This window comes from Leishmania infantum, chromosome 26, assembly GCF_000002875.2.
Source record: "Leishmania infantum JPCM5 genome chromosome 26".
Taxonomy (NCBI): domain Eukaryota; phylum Euglenozoa; class Kinetoplastea; order Trypanosomatida; family Trypanosomatidae; genus Leishmania; species Leishmania infantum.
Window position 1 is genome coordinate 37,479 of NC_009410.2, and position 17,837 is coordinate 55,315.

Below are 17,837 nucleotides of genomic sequence, written 5' to 3' on the forward strand. Positions count from 1 at the left end.
GAGAAACACGTACAATGAGGGGAAGGAAAGGAGAATAGGGCAACAGCAACAGAGAAAAGAGGAGAAGGAAGTCACGTTGACAACACGCAGAGACAGAGGAACATGGAAAAGAGAGGGGGAGGGCGAGCTCCGAACAGACACGCACGAGAAGAAAGAGATAGACCGAGCAAAGCAGGAAGAGAATGAGACGATGTCGGTGGCACGATCGAGCAACCGAGCACGAAAATTGATGGCGACGAAGCGACGAGTGGGCAGTGCAGGTGTCCAGAGAAGTAAAATGGGAAGCGGGACAGGTGTGCGGTGGGCGAGCAGATGATCAGCTCGGTGCGCAGCGCCTCCTCGACGGCGGTTGGAAGAACGTTGCAGAATATAAAAAGAGAGCGATCGCCCTGGCTCGCCTTAGGGCGCTTGCTCACCTACACGCACCACTCGCCACAACGTCACCGCGACGCCTTTCAATTGCACAAGGCAAACTGAGAGAAAAAAAGCGCCCAGATATCCGTGACGGTACGGCGGCAGTAAAGAGATGAAGCGAATGAACAAAAAAAAACGGCGTTATAACGATGCACTAGGAAGCAGAGAAAGAGGGAGGAAGAAAAAAGCACACACGCACACAAAAGACGACGATGGAAAGAGGGGGAGGAGGAGAGGGAGTGGTGCCGTTGCAGCGCTTTATGACAGTCGTTAGTTCCAAATAGGATAGCCAGTCAGAGACACTTAGAGAAAAGAAGGGGAAGGAGGGCGGAAGAGCGGGTATGAGCGGGGAAGGAAAAAAGGAAGGGCGGAGGAGTGTAGCAGAAGACTGAAAGAGAAATGTACAAAAAAAGAAACACCAGCGGGTTTTTTCTTTTCGTTAGTGTGCGTGTGTGTGTGCCACGCGGCGCAGCGAGACACAAAAGGAGGAGCACAGCAAACGCGCGCGCGTCGATGTCTTTTTTGTGCCGCTGAAGAAGATAGAGGAAAAAGAAGAGAACGACGGTGGTCCTATATATATATATATGTATATGTATTTCTGTCCGTCTTAAGGGTGTGGGGTGTCGAGTAACTCCGTATGCAACTTACGCGGAAACGTTGGATGCACCGATGATGAGGTGTATAGAGCGAGCAAAGAGATGAAGAAGAACCGTCAAAGGGAATAGAAGGAGGAGCAGGAAGAAAGAAGGGAAGACACAACCGTCTCCCTATGCGCGTGCGGGTTTGCGTAGGTCTGTGCGCGTCCACGGAGAAGCGAAACCAACACCAAATCAAAACCGAGAGAAACAAAATCGAAGGACGAAACAGCGTATGGGGAACAAGTGAGAACAACGAGAGCGACCGCGGAAGGGAGGTAACACCGAGGAGAGAGAAACCAAGGGCACACAATGCGGCGACGAAAGGTCACGAAAGGAACAACCAAAAGTTGGTGGCAGAGCGGTGATGACAGAAGGAAGTAAAACGGAAGACAGTGCAAGAAACGGCAAGAGTAAAGCCAAGGGAAAACAACCCACCTTACGAGGTCAAGGGAAACGAAAAAAAAACGGGCAGGAGAGAAGTGCGCAACACGCAGGTCTCGAGATAATTCCTGGGGAAGCGAAGCGTACTAAGATTTGTCCGTGCTGCGCGGTATATTCGCTCTGTGACTTCCAAAGTATATATCTTTTTCTTCTGTATACGGTTATATATGTTTGCGTGGGTTTTGTTTTGTTTTGCATGTACTCCCGCTTTCTGTGTATGCGTGCCTGCGTGTGATGTGTGAGCTCTTGTGCCCGTGCCCAAAACTCCGTTTTCGGGGGAGAGGACAGCGGATGGAAAGAAGCCCAAGCGGCAGCAGCTGTTGTGGAGAGAGGTGGAAGCAGCAAGGCCGTGAACACGTCGCAGCCCAAGAAAAAGAAAAGAATTACAATCTAAGCACACGAGCTCTTCCTCAGAGACTCTTCAGCTGAAATGGAGAGACAAAAGGGGAAACGAGAGAAGCGTGAGCGAGGGGTTTGCGGGAAGAGAGGCAGCTTCCCATGGCAAGGGAAGGCATCCACAGCCTTCACCCCCATTTGGGTGATGCCATTTCTCGTGGGTGTCCGCGGAGATATCCTCCAGGGCTTTGGTGTAGTAGGTGTCCTTGTTTGTGTTCTGGGGAGTCAAACTCACTAATTGGTCAGTTAGAGGCTAGCCACCTACGCGAGGCGGCGGAGGTATGGTGGGGAGGGCAAAAACAGAGAGAAAAAATTCGCGAAGGGAAGCAGAGCGAGTCTTGCGGTCTTGTGGACAGAGAGGAGACAGTAGCAGTACAGCAGAGCCATCGCTTTCACCGCATGCCACGTACCTCTTCACGCGGGGATTATGCCAATTTGTTTGCCCTCATAATCCAGTCGTCAGGGGGGTTAGAAAATTCGCTGCTCAGTCTCGCACAAAGAATACGGAGAGGAAGAAACCGCTATTACCCGTAGGTGATGCCCTTCAGTGCACTACGCGTTCACCCAGCATCCAGTCCCCCGTTCCGCGCCGTGGCTCACGGGACGCGAAGACCGGTCGTCTGGTGACCATATCACGTGACGGGCACATTGCAAGTATTAAAAAAAACGAAAAAGGAACTGCACAGAATGAGAGAGAGAGCGAGGGAGGTAGCGGGAGCTGTGGCGATGTTGTCCGTTGAGGCACGTAAAGGAGTAGGGGCACTGACGCTGGCGAGCGCAGCGTGAGGGGTGGGTCGTAGTCGGGAGTATGGAGAAGCCCATACAGAGCCTGTGCCCTAGGCATACACACACGCAAAGAGGGCCAGAAGCAGGGGGGGCATTGACGAGAGAAAGACAAGTGACAAACGACGACGAAAAGCTAACAGAAAAAAAAAAGAGAAGTGTCTGAAGAACGCGAGGCAACAGAAAAGAGCAGCGCAACAGATGCTTCGTGCGTAAATGGGAGGCAGAGCGGATGGGGAAGAGGGAGGCAGCGCTGTAGAGGAGCGGGGAGGCCGATGGTTGCACACACACAGAGAGTGCTGTTGATTTTTTATAAGGCCGCGGCACTTCTCTAACCCATCAAAGTGGACGAAAATGGTAGCCGAAAAAGGCAGCAAAAACAGGATAAACAGCTGATGTGAGCAGAGGGAGGGAGGGGTGCATGGGTGAGTCGGTGTGTCGGCGGATGCACACAGCGAAAACAGGAATGCACACGTAGGAAAGAAGTGGAGACGAAACTACAAGAGGCGGGCGCCCGCACACCGCTCGTTCCTCCGCCCACACAGACGCTTTAAGCGAGGAGCGCGCCGGCAGAGCATAGAGACGACGCCCATAACGGGAATACGCCACTTGCGGCCCAAATACAAAAAGTGATCAACCGAAACACCCAAGCAGGCCCACAGGGGGGGGGGGGCAAAAAAAAAAAACCGCAGCGGCGGCGACAGTTCCCCGTCAACCACTGTAAAAGGGAACGCGCTGCTAAACGTGACCATCTGATTCTTCAGTACAGCGCAGTTGCCCACTTCATGGTAGGAGGGAAGACGGAAAGGGGAGCGAAACGGTGATCTTGGGGGAGGGAGATGAGGAAAGAAGGCAGCGTCCGCGAGAGTCAGAGGAGAAACAGAGAGACAGTGCGAGGGCAGCGATCGGCGAAATGGTAGAGGGCAAAGGAAAAGCAAAAAGGTATATATATATATATATAGATGAACATGTACAGATTATAGGACGACGGAATGTGGAGGTAAGGGAGATGGCGAAGATGTGCAGCCCCGTAGAGATGGTGAAGCGCAACAGAACCAAAAAGCGTAAGAGGTGCGGAAGCACTCGCAAAGAGGTGCCGCAGGATGCGGTGGTTCACGAACGCGAAAAGAGGGCGGAGAAAACAGAAGAGAGGTGAAAAGTCCTCTTGCGCCCCTCCGCGCCTCTCCCGCCCCCTTCGGCAACGTCTTGTTTCTGTCGTTCCCACTTCACGCATTGGAGGTGACATGTGAAAAGACGAGGCAACTTTATCGAAGAGGGAAAGGGCGACAAAAGAAGAAAGGGAGGGAAGGGCAACAAAAGACAGGATGCCGGTGTGAGGGTCGAAGAACACAGGTTTACGCTCTGTGTTATGCGCCTCGCAGCTGCATGTATACGCACTGCACCACACATGCAAAACTGAACGAGCTTCTATACCCCGGGAGGGGAGGGGAGAGGGGCTGCTTTCTCTTCAGGAGCGAACACAGACGCAATGAGCGCTGGAAAATTCGTCGGAGCCGCTCTTGTGAAGTATGGTGGCGGCTACGGGCGAGGGTTAGTGGAGAGAGGAAGGTTGGAGTGTTCGCCTGAGGTCGGTGGTTTCAGTGCGTAGACGAGGGTCGGGGTGAGGCGTGCGTGCGCGTCAAGCGCCAGAGAGCAGCGAGGTCAGCGAAACATGAAAAAGACGCAAGATGATTAAAACGGCAACAAAAGATGAAAGCGACGATGCGTCTGTGTGCCTGTTCGTTGCCAAGCGTGTTTCCTTGCTGATGTGTGTATTCCATCCTGTCCGGCTTTGACGCTGTACTAAGTGTGTCGAAAAGAAAGAGACGTGCGAAAAATGGACTCATGCAGAGGCGCATCATACCACATCGAACGCGCGCAGCAGGCTAAGGGCTCGACGATGAGTAGAAAGGCACGAGGAGTCACTGAAGAGACACCCCCATGTATTGGGGTTGTCATGGCCGACGCGGGGAGAATTATGCAGTAGAAGCGCATAGAAAATCGGAGACGAAGGATTAGAGAGAGTTTGGCGTCTGAGTCTGTGCGTGTGTGTAGGGGGTGGGAGGTTCAAGCCCTTGCCGCCGTGTACATCGAGCCGACACACACGCATAGCTGCTGCCTTCTGCTCATGAGAAGCAGCATGTGCAAAAGCCACCAATGATGCTCCATGCGCAACGAGCCCTTCCGCGATCCAGCAGCCATCACAGCTCCTCGACTCTGCCGTAGAGAGAGAGACAGAGACGCACACACGCACCTGCGCGTTTGATATCCCTCGGATGGCACCGAGGAAAAAGGCGGAGACGTCACTGCGATCCTGCATTAGAACGTTGTATGAAGACGATGTACGACAAAATGAGAAACACAAAAGAAGGAAATGCAAAACGAGGGAGGATGGCACAGAAGCGTCAATCCGTCAGTCGAGCGCGCTCACCTGAGGAGAACGTGCGGCTGCTCAGATCATGCGGGCGAGGAAGCGGTTGATCAAGGTGTCGCGGTTACCATAGTCGCCACCTTCCACGAAGTGACGGCGCTTCTGGCGCATGCCGCCGGCCGGAGGGGCCAGCTTGAAGGGCCACATGCCGTGCGTCACCGTGCGGAAGTGCTTGCCACAGGTGTAGATCTGGTTCACCATATCCTCCGCGCACACGATGTCCGCGTTGTTGTACTTGTCCTTGATCATCTGGTTGTCCGTGATCTTCACGCGCTGGCCGTTGATCTTCAGGTAGCCGCGCTTGTACACCATCGCACGGACGGTGGCCAGGGACGGGTAGCCGTACGCGATGTAGGGCTCCACCGCACGCAGCATATTCTCCATCGGCTTGTTCATCTTCACGAACACCGTGTTGAAGATCTGGCGCAGGCGCAGCAGCTGGAGGATCTTGCGCTGCTTCGGGTTCACCTTGGCGATACCGCGGATGCGGGTCACCACGGCGACCTTCGGTTTCGCCTCCAGGTAGTAGTTACCGTGAGAGGCGGCCTGGCGGCGCAGCGTCACCAGCTTCTTCTCCACACCGCGGTACTCACGGGAGTATTTGCGGGCACGCAAGTAGGCGGTCTTCTTCAGGGCAGCCTTGGCGGCCTTTCTGGCCACCACAGCCTTCTTGAAGTTCTCCGTCTGCTGCTGCTTGAACGCAGCGCGCTTGATCGCGGACTCAGGGGCAGGGACAGCGGGCATGTCGGATGCGTTGCCGTAAACTGAGTGTGTGGTCATGGTCAGACGTTTTTCGAAGACGGCGTGTGGAGTGGCGTTGCTGGTGAGTTCGCGCATGTCGTGGGAGAGACGGGAAGAGACAGAATAAGTAGGTCGTGTGGTGGCATCGTATTCACGCAGACAGCGAAGAGACTGGAGGCGACACTAGCACAAGAGTCGTTGCTCATTTTCTAGACGTCACAAAAAAGATGGGCCGTTACCCTGCACACCACCGTCACAGACGTCTGGCAGTGAGCGCGTGCGCTGAGAGAACACAGGGGAGGCGGAGGAACTGAATTCCGTGCAAATGCCGGCGTCAGGCTCCTCAGGATAAAAAGTATGTCCTTTCCACCCACCTGAATCAGGCCCAGAGAGAGGCGCACACGTGCCCTCACCTCGCACCGAGTGCGGAAGGCATATAGGAGAGGGAAGATAGAGCGAGACAGAGCCACAGAGAGAGGGCCATGGGGATGTGCTGGGGGACGAGGCATGATCATCATTCAGGCACATAGCCAGATATGCATGTCACACGCACTTCCGCCCAACCTCCTCCAACTACGTTTGCCACCGTGTAGGCTCACGCGCAACTGCGGTCTCTGCCCCACCCACCCACCCACCCTCTCCGGCTTCCACGAAGCTTTCTCCATTTCTGGCACTGCATCACGCCTGCTTCCTTCCTCTGCTCGCTTTCTGTTGCAAAGAACGACAAACGACGAAGCAAGCGGGGCGCACCCCCGGCATGCGGGAAAAAAAAAGCAAATGAGTGTTCACGGAACGGCAACAGAGGCGCCGGCCCATCCACGTACGCGGCGTCAGCGCACCGCAAAACCCACAGCGGCTGCGCACAGGCTCGCATGCAACCATGCACGTGCACAGCGTACCTGCTTCTACGCCGCGCGACACTTCCAGCGAGACGGCATACAGAGCGAGCTCAAGTAGCGGGGCACTAGCGGCCTCCACACAGCGCGCAGAGGAGAACGTGCGGCTGCTCAGATCATGCGGGCGAGGAAGCGGTTGATCAAGGTGTCGCGGTTACCATAGTCGCCACCTTCCACGAAGTGACGGCGCTTCTGGCGCATGCCGCCGGCCGGAGGGGCCAGCTTGAAGGGCCACATGCCGTGCGTCACCGTGCGGAAGTGCTTGCCACAGGTGTAGATCTGGTTCACCATATCCTCCGCGCACACGATGTCCGCGTTGTTGTACTTGTCCTTGATCATCTGGTTGTCCGTGATCTTCACGCGCTGGCCGTTGATCTTCAGGTAGCCGCGCTTGTACACCATCGCACGGACGGTGGCCAGGGACGGGTAGCCGTACGCGATGTAGGGCTCCACCGCACGCAGCATATTCTCCATCGGCTTGTTCATCTTCACGAACACCGTGTTGAAGATCTGGCGCAGGCGCAGCAGCTGGAGGATCTTGCGCTGCTTCGGGTTCACCTTGGCGATACCGCGGATGCGGGTCACCACGGCGACCTTCGGTTTCGCCTCCAGGTAGTAGTTACCGTGAGAGGCGGCCTGGCGGCGCAGCGTCACCAGCTTCTTCTCCGCACCGCGGTACTCACGGGAGTATTTGCGGGCACGCAAGTAGGCGGTCTTCTTCAGGGCAGCCTTGGCGGCCTTTCTGGCCACCACAGCCTTCTTGAAGTTCTCCGTCTGCTGCTGCTTGAACGCAGCGCGCTTGATCGCGGACTCAGGGGCAGGGACAGCGGGCATGTCGGATGCGTTGCCGTAAACTGAGTGTGTGGTCATGGTCAGACGTTTTTCGAAGACGGCGTGTGGAGTGGCGTTGCCGGTGAGTTCGGGCAAGCCGTGGCCGGAAAGGCGGGAGAAAAGGCAAAGAGAAAGTGAAAGCACGGTAAGCACTGTGTGTTTCTTTCATGGCACAACGATCTTCCGGTTCACAGCACGCCGCCAGTGCAGCGTGCAGCCGCTGGGACTCGTCGTCGTTTCGTTTTCGCCTTCTTCCGTATATGCATGCTGCAATAGAGCAGGAGTCAAACGTCCCTCTACCCTCCCGGCCCTCTGCGGCCTGCCACAGACCCGTCCCGTGTGTGGTGCCCATGCAGCCGTAGACACACGCGCGGTACACCAGCGCGCCGGCCCGATCATCGAAGCACCGCCTCGGCCTCATACTCTGTCCACTCACACCTCGGCCCCCGCAGGTCGCCTCGCAGCCGCTCACGTGATGCCCAGTCGCCACCTCGCGCATCCCTCCCCGCCCCCCCTCGCGGTGGCTCAGCCTCCCCACACCGGTGTGGGGCGTGTGTGGGTCGGGGGTAGGGGTGAGGTACCTTCGAGTCACCCTGATACTTTGCCTATTCTCATATGGATGCCACAGACGTGCCCACGGTCGCGGGTCGCGCCGACGCAACGCCGCCCCAGGACACGACCACCGACATCAGCAGCCACACATCGCTCTGGCATCCCTACCTAGGTGGGTGCCTCCCCCTGACACCACTAGCAGGGAGGGGGGAGGGGCTCGGCATCGGCAGGGAGAGGGGCAGGGGCTGGGTGGTCGACTGGCTTCTCCCGGACAGAGAGTGCGAGCACCGGACCCTGTTTATACCGCCCACAGAGGAGGGAGGGCTGTCCGTCATCGCGAGCGGAGCAGGCCCTCTCGCAGACACATACGCGCATGAGAGTATATATTTCCTGTGACGTTTCCAGAAACGTTGGCAGGCGCAGTGGATTCGTAGCAGCGCACCGCTCAGTTTCTGCAGCGATCGCTTTGGTGGGCCTACTGGGCGTGCATGGCACTCCGTTTAGGAGCGGATGGTGCGCCAAGCAATGAAAGACTCTCAGGCGTGAAGAGTCAACGTTGATACACATCAACGCGCTTGTGTCTGTCTCTGTGTGGCTGCCTGGGATTCAGCTCTGTGCACCCCTCTCCGCCGAGAAGGTGAGGCGCACTTGTGTTAAGCGCATTCAGGAAACCGCATGGTACTGGCAGCGGGCGCGGAAAGGGACAGGGCGGACATCGCTCGCAATCGGATATTGCCGCGGCGGCGGGGGGGGAGCACAGCAACGAGAAAATGCGGTAGGAACGGTGACGAGATGAGAGCAACGCGGTGGGCGCGAGGAGACACCGGTGCATCTTGCGTTCAAAACACCGCCAAGCGCGGGGAAGCAGCAGTGGCACAGCAGTAAGGAGGACAGTCACAGATGTAACGACTCACGCGAACGCGAACAGGAGGACGTGGACGGGAGGTACAGCACCAACACTGAGTCGGCATTCGGCGTTACTCGGCCATTCCTTTGTGCACGTGGCGATGCAAAATGCACCGCTGAACAGAGCGGAGAACCATGACGATTGGAATGGCAACGAAGAACCACCCCACTGTAGCGTAGAAGATCATGCGGCCGCAAGACCTCAGGAAGGTGGTATAGCCCACCCTAAGGGACTCGTGGAGCGCGTGCGCGGTGAAGGCGTCAACCTCCGCTTGCGCAAGAAACCCTGCAAGGCGCGCAAGCGAGGGTAGCAGCGCAAACTGGAGGGGCGTGCAGAAGAAGTTTACAGTAGAGGCAAGCACGAGCTCTGTCGCCGTGCATCGTAAGTAATACCCAATCACAAGCGTGATTAATGACGTCACGAAGGGTACCGGAAAGATGCCACCTAGAACACCGACGGATACAGCGACCAGCACCTCGGCCCACGTTAGCTGGCTCAATGGTACGAGCACGTGCTCGCGCAGCGCCTGCGACATGCACTGAAAAAAGTGGCGCATGGCCTAAGACTACCTCACGCAGACCTGTGCAGTTGTGACTCCGCCTGCTGTACAACGGACACCACAGCAATATGGACAGATAGGATGCGGCGCCGGCAACAGCAGAGAAAAACTTAGCCCAGCGCCAAGGGCCATCCAATGTGCCCTTGGCCGCCAGGTTTGTATGGCGTCCGTGTTATCCACTCCGAAAAGTGCTGAAAGGGACCGTCTGCGCTAGCCACAGAGAGAGAAGGGGCGAAGAGAGAGAGGGAGAGAACCGAGAGTAAGAGGCCGTGCACCGGTGCAGGCAGCAGACAGCAGATGCGCGCATGAAGCCTCGTTCACGTACTCGCGATTTGTGATGTTCAAGTCATGCGAAATGACAGTGAGAGTTGATTTGCTGCCCCTATCCACGGCTCCTTCCCCTGCACATCACTCCAGCTCCAACGGACGAACTGGAACGCCGGGGTCCACACACAATGCATTGAGAGAGGAGCACACGAGTTGGAGTCCCCTCCCTGTCCACTGAACGATAATGAGGTAAACCTCAAAGGTCCCTGCGCGCCCACAACTGCGCCTGCATGCCTGCGCGCCGATATGTCTCTGTGCGTGTGGGGGGAGGAGAAAGGGGAGGGGGGCGCTGCGCCTGCAAGGGTACGATGCCGATTATCGCCCCGTGAAGGAGACGGACGGAGGAAGATAGGCGACCGGTCACGCACGGCTCCTCATGCCGCGGCGGTCGCCCGCAACCCGTGTTGCCCTTCGCCTTCGTCGAAAATTCTTCAGCGGATGAGACAAATAACACAGAAAAGGATTGAGCGAAAAGAGACGTCAGGTTTGCACGCACATAGACGCCGACAGATCACGAGGAGGAGCGCAGTCCTCTCCCCCCCCCTCGCAACAATATACCAGAGGCAGCTTCGACGAGCATCACAAACGCGTCATGCGGCATCGAGCCGCCCGAAGCCTTGGCGCAGTGGCTGGGCGGTCAGTGGGGTCACTCTACTATCCTCGCTCGCCTGTGCTTCGCACCCCTTCGGCGGTTACTTCGCCTTCACCACCTCGCCCTTCTCCTTCAGCTGCTTGCGCAGCCGCTTCTCAGACAAAATGTCGACGGCCACCTCATCGCTCACCTCTTGCGCCTCCACCACCTCCGGAATCCAATGCATCAGCATTCGCTCGATGCCGCTCTTGAGGGTGACGTGTGACGACGGACACGACTTGCACGACCCTTCCAGAAGGAGGAACACGGTGCCCTCATCCATGTCGATGAAGCGAACGTTGCCACCGTCAGCGCGCAGCATCGGCCGGATGCGCGTCGCCAGCAGTTCCTTTACGGCCAGCACCACCTCGTCATCATCGTCATCCGGTTCAGTGTCGTTGTTGTACCCCAACAGCTCCTCTTCACCAGCCGCAGAGAGCACGTTTTCCTTGCTCTCTGCAAACTCAACGATCACCTCCTTGATGATGGGAATCAAGGCGGCCCAGTCGGCTTGTGGATGCTTGCGCACCGTCACGTACTCATCGGCCAGAAAGACAGCCTGCACCCCTGCCACGCCAAAGAGGGCCTCAGCCAGCGGCGACTTGTACGCCTGCGCAGGCGAGGGGATGTCCATGGAGAACTCTGGCTTGAGAAACGAGACGTCCATGGAAAAGAAACGCATGCAGTCTGGGTTCGGCGTCTCGTTCGTTTCGACGACAATACAGCGGCACTGCACTGCCCGTGCAGCAAAAGATGACCCGGAGAATGCCCCGCCGGCGAGGATCACGAGAGAGCTCGTAAGGGAGCGGCGAACCGTTGAGCTGCACGGCACACGCGTGCCAAGAGATGCACCCGTGATGGACCACGCAGCATACGATGTCATTCGCACGCCTGATCGTCTCAAAATCTTTTCCATTCTTTTGGTAAATGGCGCAAGCGCGAAACATGCCACCAGGGTGGCAGCCAGAAGCTTATGCCCACTAAAGCGATGACGCGCATGTAGCAGAGGGGGAGAAATCAGTAGAAACACGAGTCGAGTACGTAAAGAGCTGCTGGATGCGACACTGACGTGCCGTTCGCCTCAGACAACTCGCGTTGAAGAACGAAAGTGCACTGACTTGATGCGCGGCGCGGAAAGTCCGAGATCAGCCGGCAGAAAATGAGCCACGGCAACAACTCAGACACCAAGCAGTCAACAGAAGAGTACGTCGCACCGTCACCGCCGCACAATAACATGGATGCCCCGGCTCTCTGAATCTGTGCGTCCCTATCACGGAGTGCAGCACATCTACCAGAGGCCGCGAAGAAACAAGATGCACATTTGTTTTTTCTCCACCTCATCCACTCAGTCCTATACGGCGCGACTCGAACGGCCGTGGAGCCTCACAGACCCGTCCCGTGTGTGGTGCCCATGCAGCCGTAGACACGCGCGCTACACCAGCGCGCCGGCCCGATCATCGGAGCACCGCCTCGGCCTCATACTCTGCCCACTCACACCTCGGCCCCCGCAGGTCGCCTCGCAGCCGCTCACGTGATGCCCAGTCGCCACCTCGCGCATCCCTCCCCGCCCTCCCCTCGCGGTGGCTCAGCCTCCCCACACCGGTGTGGGGCGTGTGTGGGTCGGGGGTAGGGGTGAGGTACCTTCGAGTCACCCTGATGCTTTGCCTATTCTCATATGGATGCCACAGACGTGCCCACGGTCGCGGGTCGCGCCGACGCAACGCCGCCCCAGGACACGACCGCCGACATCAGCAGCCACACATCGCTCTGGCATCCCTACCTAGGTGGGTGCCTCCCCCTGACACCACCAGCAGGGGGGAGGGGGAGGGGCTCGGCATCGGCAGGGAGAGGGGCAGGGGCTGGGTGGTCGACTGGCTTCTCCCGGACAGAGAGTGCGAGCACCGGACCCTGTTTATACCGCCCACAGAGGGGGGCTGTCCGTCACAGCGGATGATGGTGAGCAGTGGGAAATCAAGAATCCCTCAGCCGAAGCGCTTCGATGGAAGAGGCAGTAGTATGGGTTGTGTGGGTGTGTGCGCGCGCGTCGCTACAGGCGTGTAGAGGGGGGAGGTACAACATTATCAGAATGTGAGCTGGGCAAGCGGAAGGCGCTCGTGTACGCTGTGGAGGGTCTCTGCGCCGCATCGGGACACAAATACGGGGAAGTAGGTGATGAGGCGACGCGCTGGCAAGCAGGTGCCGCGCAAGTGTCAGTCGCCCCCCTCCCTTACAGCCTCGAGTCGGCCTAGACCGTCACGCGGGCGGCCGCGTTCGCCCGAATGAACTCCTCCACCTCCTTGGAGGCCAAAAACTCTGGCACCACCTCCATGTCATCAATCTCAGGGCAGCTAAACCGCAGCACCGCCGCTACGCTGCCAAGCTGCGTCAGCTGCTCGCCGGTGACGTGCTTGCTGGAGAAGACGTTCACAGTGGACGATCCACTCTGACGCACGAAGTTCACGAGGGACAAGAAAAAGCGCCGCTCGGTCGGGTTTTCGGAGCGAAAGACGTTGTCGCTAATCATGAGGCCGCCAACAGCACCGGCCATCGCGGCGTAGTAGACGTACTGTGGGGTGTAAACGCACCTGTCTGGGTCCTTGTTCATTGTATCCTGGAACTTCTCCCACATGCGGATGTCGTCGACGCACTTGGTCGACTCCATGCGCTGCGCCACACCAGGGTCGCTGAGAGCCTCCTTGAGCCCGCTGATCGTCGTCGACGCGACCCTTACGAGAAGGAACTTGGAGAGGTTGAGATACACTTCACGGAGAGGGCCGTGGTCTGCGCGCTGGGTGACTTCCTTGATGTACGCGTGGAACTCTTCCCGCACGTGGCCCGGGGAGCACAGCAGAACGAGCTTCGTCTTCTCGAAGTCAACATGTGTGGCGAGGGCATCAAGGGACTGCTTAAAGAAGCGCTCGATGCTCCTGTCACGCGCCTTGCCATCGCTCTTGTGCTTCTTCGAGATGGTGACCTCGACCTTGGCTTTGATGTGCATGAAGGAGCGCGTCACGAGAATGACTTGGGCCTCGCCGAAGCTCATCAGCACGGCAGCCGTGTCTGCTTTGCCGGACTCGTCGCACGCGTCCTTGAGGCGATCCTCGCAGATGGAGTCCCACTCTCGCTTAGTGATCCGCACCTCCTGAGGCGGACTCGCGTGAATGGTGAGGGTGTGATGAGCACCCGTCTTCACAAAGTTGTTTTCTTTCTTGTTCACGCCTTGAATACGCAGCTCGTCCGGGGTAAAGGCGATGTGCTTCACCTCCACCTCAAGGTTGAGCATCTTCATCTCTGCGGCGAGGGTGCCAAGCGCGTTCTCGCGCGGGACCTTGCGGCGTGTCTTGGTAAGAACGAGATCGCCTACGAGAATAAAGTTGTACAGGTGCCACAAGTCCTCTGCGGTGCCGACCGAGACGCGCACCTCCATCGACCCATCCGGGTGAGCAGCCTTGCCCAAGAGACGCATTGGCGTGCGTTGCAGCTGGCGGTATGCGTGGTTTTTGATTTGTGCGGGCTCACACGCTTCGAGATCGCTGACGGTCAGCAAGGAGAAACCGTCGCTGGCAAGGTGGTCACATGGAGCGGAGACGTATGGAGATGATGAATGCCGGCGCGACACAGTGCGAGGCGGCCTATCAGCGCGTATGTGCAGCGCACGTGGGGCCAAGGGAGGGCGAGCGAGGGACTGGCAGGGCAAAGTTAGCCGACTCAGCGTTTCCTCCTCCTCTGCAGTCGCATAAGCACGCACGGCCCACAGAGGAGGCGAGTAAGGAGACCAGAACGTGATCAGACACAGGCACGCGACACACGAAGAAACGGGGAAGGGTGTAGTCGGCCGAGAGGGAAGTGAAACCGCATCTTAGCGCAAGAGCCCCCACCAAGCAATCATGAGCACTTTGCCGACGTGCTGGGCACGACGCAGCGACTTCGGCTGGCCAACGGCCCTGTAGCAGGGAGGACGGGGGAGGGTAGCCATCCTGCCTCTTTCTCTCGCGCTGAGACGCAGAGCAAGGGAGGAGCGGAGCCCAGAAGGTGTCCGCGCGCGGGTTCCAGAGATGGCGTGCGCCTCCCTATCGAGCACCGCCGGCGTCGACACGGCAGCGACTACCGCTGCCGTGCACGTCCCTGTGGTGGAGAGAGAGGCCATGAGTGTCCGTGGATTCGTACGCGTTGCCCGGCACGCTTAAGAGTGAGTTCCGTGATGACAGAGATGCACTAGTTCACGGTGTGGTGATGCAGGTGTTTGGCTGTGCCGACTCTTCCCACATTCGCTCCCCTCCCCCCCCCGTTTGTGTACGTTACTCGATCTCGCGATCGGAGGGCGTAGGAATAGTGAGAGAGGGGCGGCCATGATGCAATGTTGGCTGGGTACGCAAGAGCACCGAGCTCCCTATTTGTGCACCGGCACACATCATGCGTAAAAGCAACAGTGCTGAAATGATTCGAGGCGAGGCTACGCGCGGTGCGTGTGACCGCCTTCGACACGCTCAGCTGCTCCGTCTACGACCTTCCCGATCTCTCTTCAGTTACCAGGTTGGCAGCGATTCAGGCTCACGTCTCATTCGGCGCCCTCTGTGCAGTAGCTGGTGCTGCATCGGATAAGCGCATGCGCTTTGCCAGCGCCTCGCTCAGACCCAGGTACTCCGCCAGCGTCACCACGTTCTCCTGGCAGTCGCCGCGGAAGAGAACATCCCGGCAGACATCGGGGTGGGCGTGGTAGTCACCGTACTGCCCGTAGCCGTCGCTCGAGCTGGACGTCGACGCCTCTTCGACCTCCTCGTTTGGCGACGAGGGGCTGTCCTCTGTTCCCCCCTCCTCGCGCCGTGGCGACGCGGACGGGGAACGACTCTGCGAAGAGGACGAGCGTCCCTCCTTGGCAACCGCATCCTCGTGGACGGTGTTGAGCGGGTCATCAGGAAAGCGGAAGAGGAGGCCGCCAACTCGCTCACGGTTCATGACAACGCGCGGGACTGACTTGGGCACGACGCACGGCAGCAACGCGAACGGGTGCACCTGCATCGATGTCCCGATGATGATGACCAGCTCCGCGATCGGGGCGTCGTGGTGCAGCGCGTCGAAGAACGCGTCCGGCAAATTTTCACCAAAGAAAACGACGTTGGGCTTCACAATGCCGCCGCATGTAGAGCAGCGGGAGACCGTACCGCTCATCGCCTCCAGGTAGTTCTGCTCAATGCTGAATGGTGTGTGGCATTCAATGCAGGCGGCAGCAGCGAAAGAGCCATGCGCCTCGACGAGGAGCTCCGGCGACACGCCCGCTGCCTTCTCCAGGCCGTCAATGTTCTGCGTGCAGCAGCGCAGGAGACGGCCCTCGTCTTGCAACAGTCGGATGAAGTGATGTACCGCGGTGGGCTGAAAGTGCCCAGGCCACAAGTTCAGCTCCCGTGCGATAGAGTAGAATATCTCTGGCTTCTCGCGCAGAAGGGTCAGTGAAAAGGCATCGGTCGGGTCTTCGAGGTTGTACTTGCCGAGGTTGGCGTAGATCCCGGTGTCAGGTGAGCGAAAGTCTGGGATGCCGGCAGCTACACTGGCGCCTGCTCCGACGAGCACGAGAATGCGCCGCACATTCTTCTCCCTGATGTAGTGCGCAAGCCCTTCCAAGGTCGGCTCTCCGAGGACATGCTCCTGATGTGGCGCTCTCGGAGACGCTGTCATCTCCAAATTAGCGTGAAGTTAGTCTTAAAAGGAGCCGCCGGTGAGCAAATTGCGATTAGCAGCGCGTGGCAAGAAAGACGAGAGCGAAGAGGACGCGTCACCTCCAAACGCCGAGCACGATGCGTGACTCCGCAACCGCAGAGGAAGCTGCGTGGTTTAGAAATGGCACGTTGAACGCAGAGAGAGAGAGGGTGTGCCGGAAAGGAGGTGTGCTGGAGGAGACGAAAAGGCATGCCCGCGCCTGGAAAATGACAAGGTCGAGGGTCGCCGAAACGAAAAGGCGGATGCGAGGAGAAGCGACAACGCTGTCTCCCAGTCAAACACTCGGCAGCACATCCGCTCACAGAAAATGCAGATGGATCACTGAGCTGGTGTTGTATTAATCCCGGAAGGAGGATATATATATATATATGCATGTCATATGGGATACAGAGGCGTTGTTTAAAGGGGAGACCCGCTGCGGATGAGCGAGCGGCAGCGGCTTGGCCGAGGCAGAGACACAAGAGTGAGGCGGAGACGGCCGCAGTGGTGGCACAGCCGCGTCTTTCGCGCATCACCGCGTGTACCTACAATGCCTGGGAATCGGCAACGCGACGTGTCACCGTTAACAGTGCTTCAGAATGGCGTTGCGCGCAACCGTCTCGCTGTGGTTGAGGCACCATGCATGAGGCACTCCTGCATCTTCCTCGATCACGCAGGCGCCGAGCCGCGGGCAAACACCTCCGATTTCCTCAGCGAACGACAGTGGCGCCCAGCCGTCTTTCTTGACGTAGTAGAGGATGAGGCGCTCCTGCACACAGCGCAGGAGGGCTGCGTCGGGTTGCAGGAGCATGCGAAATTCTGTCATCGCCATATACAGCGAGTTCGTCAGGCACCAGCGGTGTAAGTGGTGTGCAAGGGTTTCAGCAAGGGCGAGAGAGAGCGATGGCTCCGACGTCGTAATGAGGAGAAGCCGCAGTTTGTACGGCAGCAGCTCCAGCAGCACGGCAAGCATGGCAAGACACCACTGTGCGAGCGTGCTGCTAAGATAGAAGAGACGGCGCCCGTTGGGCGAGTCACGCATGTGTGACATGACGGGGCACAGCCCGAAGCACTTCTTTATGGTGGAGTACCGCGCCACCATTTGCAGCGCCACGAAGCCGCCGACGCTGTGCCCGGCAGCGTAGATGTTTCCATTGTACTTGCGCTCTGCGTTCTTGTTCATGAGGGTGGCCACAAAGCTTTCGGCGATGTCCACCTGATCCGCCAGCGAGAAGACGCGGCCTTCATTGAGCTCGGTGAGGCTGTGGCCCGCGTAGCCCATCACGAGCACGTCGAACTTGTTCGTCTCGAGGAACGCGCACAACGGCTCGTAAAACTGCACCAATCCTGGGTTGCCGGGGAAGAAGACGAGCAGCTTGCGATGGGAGCTCGGCAGCCGCCGGCCATCGTTTGAGCTCTCCTCCGTCGAGAGATACTGCAGCAGGTTGGAGGAGCTCTGCAGCACGTCCACCACGGCACCGCCGGCCACCGGCGCCCTCCACGCCACAATCGTGTTGGGTGAGGACATTGCCGGCCAAGAACAGCAGGTGAAAGAGACAAGAACCACTCAAAATAGGGCGAGCGCGCGCGCAGGGG

At 58.3% G+C, this 17,837-nt stretch overlaps 7 protein-coding genes across 7 annotated transcripts; all 7 read right to left on the reverse strand.

Moving 5' to 3' along the window:
* Positions 1–5,124: 5,124 nt before the first annotated feature.
* Positions 5,125–5,940, reverse strand: LINJ_26_0150 (putative 60S ribosomal protein L7; the record flags this gene model as incomplete). Its single annotated transcript, XM_001470328.1, has 1 exon — positions 5,125–5,940. The coding sequence occupies one exon, from the start codon at positions 5,938–5,940 to the stop codon at positions 5,125–5,127; it is 816 nt and encodes a 271-aa protein (XP_001470365.1).
* A 911-nt stretch (positions 5,941–6,851) lies between these two features.
* LINJ_26_0160 (putative 60S ribosomal protein L7) lies at positions 6,852–7,610 on the reverse strand (the record flags this gene model as incomplete). Its single annotated transcript, XM_003392563.1, has 1 exon — positions 6,852–7,610. One exon carries the CDS (start codon positions 7,608–7,610, stop codon positions 6,852–6,854), a length of 759 nt encoding a protein of 252 aa, XP_003392611.1.
* Positions 7,611–9,100: 1,490 nt separating this feature from the next.
* On the reverse strand, positions 9,101–9,586 carry LINJ_26_0170 (conserved hypothetical protein; the record flags this gene model as incomplete). Its single annotated transcript, XM_001470329.1, has 1 exon — positions 9,101–9,586. One exon carries the CDS (start codon positions 9,584–9,586, stop codon positions 9,101–9,103), a length of 486 nt encoding a protein of 161 aa, XP_001470366.1.
* A 1,022-nt stretch (positions 9,587–10,608) lies between these two features.
* On the reverse strand, positions 10,609–11,463 carry LINJ_26_0180 (conserved hypothetical protein; the record flags this gene model as incomplete). The annotated part of the gene is made up of 1 exon (XM_001470330.1): positions 10,609–11,463. One exon carries the CDS (start codon positions 11,461–11,463, stop codon positions 10,609–10,611), a length of 855 nt encoding a protein of 284 aa, XP_001470367.1.
* Positions 11,464–12,792: 1,329 nt separating this feature from the next.
* Positions 12,793–14,013, reverse strand: LINJ_26_0190 (cell cycle regulation-like protein; the record flags this gene model as incomplete). The annotated part of the gene is made up of 1 exon (XM_001470331.1): positions 12,793–14,013. The coding sequence occupies one exon, from the start codon at positions 14,011–14,013 to the stop codon at positions 12,793–12,795; it is 1,221 nt and encodes a 406-aa protein (XP_001470368.1).
* Positions 14,014–15,098: 1,085 nt separating this feature from the next.
* SIR2RP1 (NAD-dependent SIR2) lies at positions 15,099–16,220 on the reverse strand (the record flags this gene model as incomplete). Its single annotated transcript, XM_001470332.1, has 1 exon — positions 15,099–16,220. The coding sequence occupies one exon, from the start codon at positions 16,218–16,220 to the stop codon at positions 15,099–15,101; it is 1,122 nt and encodes a 373-aa protein (XP_001470369.1).
* A 604-nt stretch (positions 16,221–16,824) lies between these two features.
* LINJ_26_0210 (conserved hypothetical protein) lies at positions 16,825–17,769 on the reverse strand (the record flags this gene model as incomplete). The annotated part of the gene is made up of 1 exon (XM_001470333.1): positions 16,825–17,769. One exon carries the CDS (start codon positions 17,767–17,769, stop codon positions 16,825–16,827), a length of 945 nt encoding a protein of 314 aa, XP_001470370.1.
* Between the last annotated feature and the right edge of the window lie 68 nt (positions 17,770–17,837).